Genomic DNA, 12,027 nt, shown 5'->3' with positions numbered 1-12,027 from the left:
AATGGAGTTCAAGGTTTCAGGGGCTTTTGGGGCTCTTAACGTGCTCAAAAACTATTGAAACTTTGCACACAGGTCAGAGCCCACAGCCATCAGGGCCGGGCTGAAGCTGGTACCCGGGCGTGGCAGGGGGGCTCAACAGCGCCCCCTTGAACGGGGTCCAACAATTTGGTCCATATATCCAACACACTTGCATGAATTAATATGAAACTTAGTACACATATAGATCTCATCGGGCCGAACATCTTTCCCCTGGTCAAGTTTTACGCCAGCCCAACAGGAAATCGGCTATTATGGGTTGTTTGGAAAACGCTTGCTGTGGAATTTGAAGTACTACTCCTAGGCAATTCATTCAATCATTGCCAAACTCGGTGTGCATGAAGTCAAGACATTAAGGATGCTAAATTGTGGACAGATTTTTGATATCTCGAACGGTTTGGCCACGGAGAGGAAATTAATTTTCATGACTAAAAAAGGACATATAAAGTGTGTTATGACTTAGTTAGTTTTACCTACAGTTACAAAACTCAGCGTGTATATTCTTCTCCTCAAGCCGAACAACTTTCTAATTTAAAGTAATTAGCTCCGACCCTCAGAAAGTCAGATATTGTGGTTTGAATATGGTCATTTTCTCTCTCTCTCTGAGCCAATATGGCAAGCCGCTTTAACATTTAATCATTTTAACCTACTAGTCTCTATTTTCATGCTACTAGTACTTATTTTTTAGATACTAGTATCTATTCCATTAAGTACTAGTACTTATTCATTTGGGACTAGTGCTTATTCTTTAGTACTAGTGCCTATTCTTTAGATACTAGTGCTTATTCTTTAGATATTCTTTTGAATACGTATTAGTAGCTAATGAATAAGTACTGGTATCTATTTAATATGTACTAGTATCTAATGACTTAGTACTAGTATTTATTGAATAAATACTAGTATCTATTAATAGGTACTAGTATCTAAAAGGTCATTTTCTCTCTCTCTCTCTCTCTCTCTCTCTCTCTCTCTCTCTCTCTCTCTCTCTCTCTCTCTCTCTCTGAGCCAATATGGCAAGCCGTTTTAACATTTAATCATTTTAACCTACTAGTCTCTATTTTCATGCTACTAGTACTTATTTTTTAGATACTAGTATCTATTCCATTAAGTACTAGTACTTATTCATTAGCGACTAGTGCTTATTCTGTTAGAATATTCAAAGTGCTTATTCAATTTTTATGCTTATTTATATTTTCAGAGCAGAAAATCCGATTTTTCTGCTTATTCAATATTGCATCTAAAATGTAAGTGACTTGACGTGTGTGTGTGTGTGTGAGAGAGAGAGAGAGAGAGAGAGAGAGAGAGAGAGAGAGAGAGAGAGAGAGAGAGAGAGAGAGAGAGAGAGAGAGAGAGAGAGAGAGAGAGAGAGAGAGAGAGAGAGAGAGAGAGAGAGAGAGAGAGAGAGAGAGAGAGAGAGAGAAGAGAGAGAGAGAGAGAGAGAGAGAGAGAGAGAGAGAGAGAGAGAGAGAGAGAGAGATTGCGTCTGTTACAGTGACAAGAGTTTAACCCTTTAAGGCCTTGTCTTTTTGGATATTTATCTTTTTTTTATATAAAAAAAAGTGCATACAACCCATATATTTTAAATGTATTGTTTGCTTTAAATTAAATTAAGATTGTATGTTTGGTAATTGAACCTAAATACATTTAAAATTAATGTGCTATATTTCAGATCAATATATTTGTTTTCCTTCATTTTAATCAACACTAACTTTATTCTCATCTGAATTATAAATAACTTATTTCTGTATAAAATAAAAAATCCCGAATAATCCAGACCAACCAGAGCGCACTATTTCTACAACATCATCAGTGCTGAAGCGGAACTACCAGAGCCGTTCGGCAGATAGCGAGCAGATATTTTGTGTCACGTCGTGCACAATAACCCTAAAGGCACCAGGGTGGCGGTGCCACCGGCTTTTTATATATATATATATATATATATATATATATATATATATATATATATAAATATATATAAATATAGCTGCGAGCAGCGATGAAGGGCCAAAGCCGGCGGCACCGCCACCCCGGTGCCTTTAGGTAACTAAAGGCACCGGGGTTGCGGTGCCACCGGCTTGGGCCCGTAATCGCTGCTCGCAGCTATATTTATTGTTATTATTTTAGCGTTTTCAACAAACGGTCAGTAAAGAGAGGTTCACCACATTTAGATAAACAGGTAGCCTAAACTAGGGCTGGGCGTTATGGCCAAAAATAGTATCATGATAATTGTTTTATATCAGTCGATATCGATAATTATCACGATAAGTGTCTACTCTTTATTGTCAGAACATATCATGACAAACACTTGCCAAACAGAACATTTCACAAATCTGAGGTAGAACATTCGTCAAAAATAAATATCTTAATAGAAAAAAATATTTCTTAGCTTCTGCATGTGCTAATTTTTAATTGTAAGATGTAATATTCTGACTGTTTGAGTTTTATTAAAATTAACCATTGGTCATCCAGCATCATGCATTTAGATCATGATAAAGCCAGGCACAGCCTATAGCACCTCACTATCATGGCAATACGTTACTTTATGGTTTCTATGGTATTTGTATGGAAAAAAGTAGCCTAAATACATTATTAAATACTGTAATTATATTCCATTAGTCATTTTAAACATTGCCTACATTAATAATATAATACAATTCAATATGTATATCCCACATTTCATAGTGCAGTTAATATTAGTAGGCTAACGTTACAGTAAATGATGGGGATTTGTAGACGGAAAAGCTTCTGACTGTATCACAGTGTTTCTCCTGTTCGTCTGTCTCCTCTGCCTTTAAACTGGGTTAAATCACTGAGACGTGTGTGTTCTTCGCTGAACTGAAGCGCTTCTCTGGATCTCGTGAGCGAGACGATCAGAGTAAAGGCGTCTGCTCCAGTGAGCTCGCGCCGCGCCGCCGTCTGGACTCTGAGCCGAGCGGATACACGGTCCGGGAGGCGCGCGCGGGTCAAATGAGTTTCGTTCCGCTTTTGGCCATAAACATTATCCTTAGCGGATTCTTGATATCGTTTTATCAAGAGAAATTATATTGCGATAACTATCGTTATTGTTTTATCGCCCAGCCCTATACAGTGGGGAGAGCAAGTGTTTGATACACTGCCAATTTTGCAGGTTTTCCCACTTGCAAAGCATGTAGAAGTCTGTAATGTTTATCACAGGTACTCTTCAACTGTGAGAGACGGAATCTAAAACAAACATCCAGAAAATCACATTGTATGATTTTTAAGTAATTCATTTGCATTTTATTGCATGACATAAGTATTTGATACATCAGAAAAGCAAAACTTAGTATTTGGTACAGAAACCTTTGTTAGCATTTACAGAGATCATACGTGTCCTGTAGTTCTTGGCCAGGTTTGCACACACTGCAGGACTCTGGCCCACTCCTCCATACACACCTTCTCCAGATCCCTCTGGTTTCAGGGCTGTCGCTGGGCAATACGGACGTTCAGCTCCCTCCAAAGATTGGGTTCAGGTCTGGAGACTGGCTAGGCCACTCCAGGACCTTGAGATGCTTCTTACGGAGCCACTCCTTAGTTGCCCTGGCTGTGTGTTTCGGGTCGTTGTCCTGCTGGAAGACCCAGCCACGACCCATCTTCAATGCTCTTACTGAGGGAAGAAGGTTGTTGGGATTTTTCCTGGTTCTGGTAAGAACTCGAGCTGCGGCGTTTTGAACTAGCTGTAGTTTGTTTATTAAGCGTGCAGGGCAACCACCCAGTAGAGCATTACAATAATCTAGCCTTGAGGTCATGAACGCATGAACTAACTGTTCCGCATTTGTCACTGAGAGCATATGGCGTAATTTAGATATGTTTTTAAGACGGAAGAATGCAGTTTTACAGATACTAGACACGTGACTTTCAAATGAAAGATTGGTATCAAAGAGCACACACACACACACACACACACACGCACGCACACACACACACACACACACACACACACACACACACACACACACACCCAGATTCCTAACCGACGACGAAGACTTGACAGAGCAGCCATTAAGTGTTAGACAGTATTCTGGGTTATTACGTGTGGAAGTTTTTTGTCCAATAATTAGAATCTCTGTCTTTTCAGAATTTAGTAGTAGGAAATTACTAGTCATCCAATTTTTTATATCGGCTATGCATTCCGTTAATTTTGTGAATTGGTAAGTTTCGTTGGGTTTTGAAGAAATATACAGCTGAGTATCATCGGCATAACAGTGAAAGCTAACTCCATGTTTCCTAATGATATCTCCTAATGGTAGCATGTACAGAGTGAACAGCAGCGGTCCCAGTACTGAGCCTTGTGGTACGCCATACTGAACTTGTGATCGATAAGACATCTCTTCATTTATTGCTACAAACTGATAACGGTCAGTTAAGTATGATTTAAACCATGCTAATGCAATTCCACTAATGCCAACATAGTTTTCTAGTCTATTTAAAAGAATGTTGTGGTCAATGGTGTCAAATGCAGCACTAAGATCGAGTAACACTAATAGAGAGATACAACCACGATCGGATGATAAGAGCAAATCATTTGTGACTCTGATGAGAGCTGTCTCGGTACTATGGTACGGTCTGATAATTCTGTATGATCAAGTTGTGGTTTTTTAACAAGCGGTTTTATCATAGCCAGCTTAAAGGTTTTTGGTACGTATCCTAGAGACAAAGATGAATTAATGATATTAAGAAGAGGATATATGACCTCTGGAAACATCTCTTTCAGTAGCTTAGTCAGTATAGGATCTAACATACAAGTTGTCGATTTAGATGAATTAACGAGTTTGCAGAATTCTTCCTCTCCTATAGCAACAAATAAATCAAATTTTTCCTCAGGGATAATCCACCCTGCTGGTGATGAAAGCATGCACAAGTCTCTCTAATTCTTGAGTGGAAACAAAGCATCTAATTCTTGCAATATTTTTCAAATGATAGTATGCTGATTTAGTTAATGCTTTGACATGACTACTGAAACTATAGGTACTATAGAAGTCAATGGGGACTAGTAACTGTCTGGTTACACACATTCTTCAAAATATATTTAGTGTTCAGCACAAGAAAGAAAGAAATTAATACAGGTTTGGAACAACATTAGAGAGTATGATGTGTGTAATAGTGAATTATCCCTTTTAAGGACAAGCGGCAGCATGTTTACTATTAGGCCACTGTCACTTTAAGACCGACACGCATCTAATATACACGCATTTGGCAAGCACCCGATTTTCAAACGATTGCTTTCACTTTAGACATAACCAACTGTGTTTATGTAAACCTTGTATGACAAAAAGCACATGTTAAAAACAGTGTGAATTACGTTTAACCGGCAAGGCTTTACAACACATGTAAATAATGTGAACTTTTGTGCTGTGAATGTCAAGTCACATTTATTTATATATCGCTTTTTACAATACATATTTTTTCAAAACAGCTTTACAGAGATAACAGGAAAATAATGCAACAAAGTTTGTATCTATAAGAAAATAGCGTCACAGTCCAGCTTATGTAAGTTCAGAGATGGTTCATTTTTGTTGTTAAAAAGTTTAATTTATATATATATATATATATATATATATATATATATAGCGCCGCTCTGGAGAAAACCGTGATGTCATCGTTCAGCTCAGTTCAGTTCTTGTATAATATTAAATGAAATGTTAAATTTAATGTCCCCAACTAAGCAGGCCAATAATGTAACTCTACCTCTCCCTTGATGCGAATGTACTTTGCGCTGTACAGTATGTTGATACGGAGGCGTCAGAAGTGCAACTGATCCGGTTGGCGGCTGATAATATCAGGCGACTATTACACATCATTCATAGATCCAATTCTTATCCGGCTTCCTCCGCAGTCATTACGCTGGACGCGGAGAAGGCCTTTGATCGAATTGAATGAATGAGGCATTTACATAGCGCTTTCATATGTACTACTGTACACCCAAAGCGCTTTACAATCATATCAGGGGTTCTCTCCACAACCAGCACCAGTGTGCAGCTCCACTGGGATGATGCGACGGCAGCCACAGTACAACGGCGCCAGTGCGCTCACCACACACCAGCTATAGGTGGAGAGGAGAGAGAGTGATAGAGCCAATTCAGTGGATGGGGATTATTAGGAGGCCATGATTGGCAGGGGCCAATGGGTGGAATGTGGCCAGGACACCGGGGTTACACCCCTACTCTTTACGAGAAGTGCCATTGGATTTTTAATGACCACAGAGAGTCAGGGCCTCGGTTTAACGTCTCATCCGAAGGACGGGTGAGACGTTAAGCCCTATAAATACATTTATAATGAATCATCTGGTGAGCCAGGTTCTTAGATGCAGTGAAACATCTAGCCCATACCACATCCCAGTCAGGCTTAACTAAACCATCCCTTTCCCAGGAGTGCACAGCTGGAATATAAGTGTATTGCAATAAAATAATTGAATTATAGATCTTACTAGAGGGAGTATTAGGGTCCAGCCACTTCCACAGTGGATGTGGTAGTATGCTAGTGTTCCAAGGAACAACATAGGCTTTCAGGGCTGACCTCAGTCTTAAATATAGAAAAAAAGAAAATCCAGGTAAAGAAAACTCTGATCTTGATTCCTGAAATGACTTGATGCCTTTTTCACAGAAAATGTCATTCAAGGTATGAATACCGGAATCAGACCAGGCTTTAAAGACAAAAGGTTTGTTACCGGTACGCAGACAAGTATTGTGCCACAATGGTGTTATTTTGGTATATAAGAAGGGGCCTCCCATACTTTTCTCAACCTTTTTCCATACCTCAAGGGAGTACTCAACGATTGGTCCATATTTTTTTTATATTACTCCTAGTGTATTGTATAAGATGAAGGTTAGATCTGATCCATACTGTCATCTATGCACCACATCTACAGTAGGTTCTTATTTGCACATGTTTTGGGAATGCCCTACGGCGGTTCCTTTTTGGACTTTTGTAAGTAATGTTCTTTCGGATTGGACATTTGGATATACCACAAGACCCTTTGCTATTTCTTTCTCCGCTCTCCAGTTGAATGCTCAACAAAAAAGGACCTTATTGACAGCAAGCACTGCTGCCAAAAAGACTATTTTAAAGCTATGGATAGAGCCATCCATACCTACAACTTTCCTTTTCCTATCTTAATTTAGAGACATTGTATTGCTGGAAGGTACCACTGCCAAGGTCAACGGCGCAAAGGACAAGACTATTCAAAGCTGGGCAAAAATCGCGGATAATTTGTCATATAACCTGAGATTTTGACATACTACATTTCCCTCTCTCCCCATTTCCCTCTCTCCCCAACTGAAAAGTATGAGCATGTATAGCACTCAATACTTATTTGGGGCTCCTTTTGCCTGAATTACTGCAGCAATGCGGCGTGGCATGAAGTCGATCAGTCTGTGGCACTGCTCAGGTGTTATGAGTGCCCAGGTTGCTCTAATAGTGGCCTTCAGCTCTTCTGCATTGTTGGGTCTGGCGTATCGCATCTTCCTCTTAAGAATAACCCATAGATTTTCTAGGGTTAAGGTCAGGCGAGTTTGCTGGCCAATTAAGAACAGGGATACCATGGTCCTTAAACCAGGTACTTGTAGCTTTGGCACTGTGTGCAGGTGCCAAGTCCTGTTGGAAAATGAAATCTGCATCTCCATAAAGTTGGTCAGCAGCAGGAAGCATGAAGTGCTCTAAAACTTCCTGGTAGATGGCTGCGTTGACCTTGGACCTCAGAAAACATAGTGGACCAACACCAGCAGATGACATGGCACCCCAGACCATCACTGACTGTGGAAACTTTACACTGGACTTCAAGCAACGTGGATTATGTCCTCTCTTCCTCCAGACTCTGGGACCTTGATTTCCAAAGGAAATGCAAAATTTACTTTCATCAGAGAACATAACTTTGGACCACTCAGCAGCAGTCCAGTCCTTTTTGTCTTTAGCCCAGGTGAGACGCTTCTGACGCTGTGTCTTGTTCAAGAGTGGCTTGACACAAGGAATGCAAGAGCTGAAGCCCATGTCTTGCATATGTCTGTGCGTGGTGGTTCTTGAAGCACTGACTCCAGCTCAGTCCACTCTTTTTGAATCTCCCCCACATTTTTAATGGGTTTTGTTTCACAATCCTCTCCAGGCTGCGGTTATCCCTATTGCTTGTACACTTTTTTTTCTACCACATCTTTTCCTTCCCTTCTTCTCTCTAATAATGTGCTTGGACACAGAGCTCTGTAAACATCCAGCCTGTTTAGCAATGACCTTTTGTGTCTTGCCCTCCTTGTGCAAGATGTCAATGGCCGTCTATTCGACTGCTGTCAAGTCAGCAGTCTTCCCCATGATTGTGTACCCTACAGAACGGGACTGAGAGACCATTTAAAGGCCTTTGCAGGTGTTTTGAGTTAATTAGCTGATTAGAGTGTGGCACCAGGTGTCTTCAATATTGAACCTTTTCACAATATTCAAATTTTCGGAGATACTGATTTTGGGGTTTTCATTAGTTGTCAGTTATAATCTTCAAAATTAAAAGGAATGAACACTTGAAATAAATCAGTCTGTATGGCAGGAATATACAATTTTCACTTTTTGAATGGAATTACTGAAATCAACTTTTTGGTGATATTCTAATTATGGCATTTAAACGCATTTAAACGATGCCCAATTGGCACTAAGGGGCCTAAAGTGTGCCAAGAAAACATCCCCCACACCATTACACCACCACCACCAGCCTGCACAGTGGTAACAAGGCATGATGGATCCATGTTCTCATTCTGTTTACGCCAAATTCTGACTCTACCATCTGAATGTCTCAACAGAAATCGAGACTCATCAGACCAGGCAACATTTTTCCAGTCTTCAACTGTCCAATTTTGGTGAGCTCTTGCAAATTGTAGCCTCTTTTCCTATTTGTAGTGGAGATGAGTGGTACCCGGTGGGGTCTTCTGCTGTTGTAGCCCATCCGCCTCAAGGTTGTGCGTGTTGTGGCTTCACAAATGCTTTGCTGCATACCTCGGTTGTAACGAGTGTTAATTTCAGTCAAAGTTGCTCTTCTATCAGCTTGAATCAGTCGGCCCATTCTCCTCTGACCTCTAGCATCAACAAGGCATTTTCGCCCACAGGACTGCCGCATACTGGATGTTTTTCCCTTTTCACACTATTCTTTGTAAACCCTAGAAATGGTTGTGTGTGAAAATCCCAGTAACTGAGCAGATTGTGAAATACTCAGACCGGCCCGTCTGGCACCAACAACCATGCCACGCTCAAAATTGCTTAAATCACCTTTCTTTCCCATTCTGACATTCAGTTTGGAGTTCAGGAGATTGTCTTGACCAGGACCACAGCCCTAAATGCATTGAAGCAACTGCCATGTGATTGGTTGATTAGATAATTGCATTGATAAGAAATTGAACAGGTGTTCCTAATAATCCTTTAGGTGAGTGTATATGTAAAAATACCAATCTACTCCACTTGACTGCAATGAGTTGGTGGTCTTTTATTTTAACTGATGTGTCAATCTTGGCCACAAGTCTTCACTTGATACAAATGCAGGTGTCCTACATTCACATGCGTATAAATGGAAGTCATGGAAGAAAGTCTAGTGTGACCAGCTTTTAATAAATTAAGAAGTTTAGTAAAGAAAATTAAATGGCTATCTAAAAGTTTGTGCCATTATTATGGCAGTATTCTCTATTCTTTAATGTTACATTAGGTAATTGTGTCGTTGGTCAAATAAAATTGTAGTTCTCACTACAGAAACATGGGATATGTGCCTATAATGTTCAATAACTGGAAGATTTGCCAAAAATGACTTTTTTTCCCTTTCATTTCAGAGCTGATGGAAGTGAAGGAGGAGACTGAAGAACTGAGTGAAGTGATGGAGGAGAGAGAAGAACTGAGTGAAGTGAAAGAGGAGAGAGAAGAACTGAAGGAGGAGAGAGAAGAACTGAGTGAAGTGAAGGAGGAGAGTGAAGAACTGAGTGAAGTGGAGGAGGAGAGAGAAGAACTGAGTGAAGTGAAGGAGGAGAGAGAAGAACTGAGTGAAGTGAAGGAGGAGAGAGAAGAACTGAAGGAGGAGAGTGAAGAATTGAGTGAAGAGGAAAATGTTAAACCTGGGAAAAAAACGTCGAGTCGCTCAAAGACTAAAAAGACATCTTTAAAGAAAAGAGACAATAATTCTACAACCTGCACTCAGTGTGGAAAGAGTTTTGTATATAAACAAGGTCTTGTGATTCACATGAGGATCCACACCGGAGAGAAGCCGTTCTCATGTGATCACTGCGGGAAGAGCTTTGCATACAAACAAAGTCTTCAGCTTCACATGAGTGTTCATACTGGAGAGAAGCCATATGCATGCCATCAATGTGAGAAGAGTTTCTTGCGATCATCTCACCTTAAGAAACACATGAGAGTTCACACTGGAGAGAAGCCGTTCACATGTGATCAGTGTGGGAAAAGGTTTCCATACAGAGAAAGTCTTATTGTTCACATGAAGAGACACACTGGAGAGAAGCTGTTCACTTGTAATTGCTGTAAAAAGAGATTCTCAAGCAAACAACAACTAGAGGTTCACTTGAGAGTTCATACTGGAGAGAAACCGTTCACATGCACTCAGTGTGGGAAGAGTTTCTCACACAGAGAAAATCTTAAAGTTCACATGAGGATCCACACTGGAGAAAGACCGTTTACATGTGATCAGTGTGGGAAGAGTTTCACACAATTGGTACAACTTAAAGGGCACAGGAATATCCACACCAGAGAGAAGCCTTACACATGTAATCAGTGTGGGAAAACGTTTCTTTGGGCGTTAGCCCTGAAGACACACCTGACAGTTCATAAGAAGGAGAAGCCGCATTCATGTTCTGTGTGTGGAAAGAGTTTTTCACTGCTGCCATATTTACATAGACATGAGAAAACTCATTCTGGTGTGAGAGATCATGTGTGCTATGAGTGTGGGAAGACTTTTATTTCATTGGCCTTTTTAAAACTGCACCAGAGAATTCACACTGGAGAAAAACCTTACAAGTGTTCACACTGTGACAAGAGATTCAGTCAGCCATCAAATCTGAAAACACATGATAGGATCCACACTGGAGAGAAGCCGCACACGTGTGATCAGTGTGGAAAGAGATTCTCTGTCAAAGTTCAACTACAGCTACACGTGAGGATCCACACTGGAGAAAAACCTTACAAGTGTTCACACTGTGACAAGAGATTCAGTGTGTCGTCAACTCTGAAAACACATGAGAGGATCCACACTGGAGAAAAACCTTACAAGTGTTCACACTGTGACAAGAGATTCAGTCAGTCACAACATCTGAAAACACACAAGAGGGTCCACACTGGAGAGAAGCCGTACACATGTGATCAGTGCGGGACCAGTTTCGCTATTAAACGCAACCTGGATCAACACATTAAGATCCACACTGGAGAAAAACCTTACAAGTGTTCACACTGTGACAAGAGATTTAATCTGTCATCAACTCTGAAAAAACATGTAAAGACCCACAGTAGAGAGAAGCCGCACACGTGTGATCAGTGCGGAACAAGTTTCTCTTTTAAAAGTCACCTGAAGCTACACATGAAGATCCATTCAGTGTAGAAGCCACTTAACCCTCTGGGGTCGGCTAATTGCGCCGGCGCGATTGTCTCTCTTTTTTTCTTATCAGTGCAAAAGAGATTCAAATAACTCAGGCAAATGATACAGGCAAGTGTTATACATCATTCAAAATAGTTAAATGTCTACTTTTATTTGTGTACACTAATAATAAAAACAAAATGTGTTTTTCGTAAAATAAAGAAAATAAACATGATGTGCGTTCTGTCGTCTCTCTCAATGTGAAGTTCATTCTGAAACGCGACAGAAAATGATCTTTAACTCAGCAAATACTTGCCACCCACACGTGAGAGTTGTCTTTACAAAGCTTTAAGTCTCCATTGTTAAATGATGTAAATCATACCAAAAACAAATATTCTCTGTTTAAGTGATCCGTATGAAAGCAACAACATGTACAGTTT

The 12,027-nt window shown here is 40.3% G+C and overlaps 1 protein-coding gene across 1 annotated transcript in view; it reads left to right on the top strand.

Annotated features, from left to right (window-relative positions):
* Positions 1-11,611, top strand: part of LOC130105975 (gastrula zinc finger protein XlCGF57.1-like) — a 36,251-nt gene extending 24,640 nt beyond the window's left edge. Inside the window, exon 2 of the mRNA XM_056272168.1 lies at positions 9,843-11,611. Coding sequence (XP_056128143.1) covers positions 9,843-11,611 — 1,769 coding nt within the window. The remainder of the gene's footprint in view (positions 1-9,842) is intronic.
* The last annotated feature ends 416 nt before the right edge of the window (positions 11,612-12,027 follow it).

Source organism: Rhinichthys klamathensis, unplaced genomic scaffold (assembly GCF_029890125.1).
Source record: "Rhinichthys klamathensis goyatoka isolate OS25496 unplaced genomic scaffold, OSU_Roscu_1.1 h1tg000331l_1, whole genome shotgun sequence".
NCBI lineage: Eukaryota > Metazoa > Chordata > Actinopteri > Cypriniformes > Leuciscidae > Rhinichthys > Rhinichthys klamathensis.
This window is presented reverse-complemented; position numbering and strand designations above follow the sequence as displayed.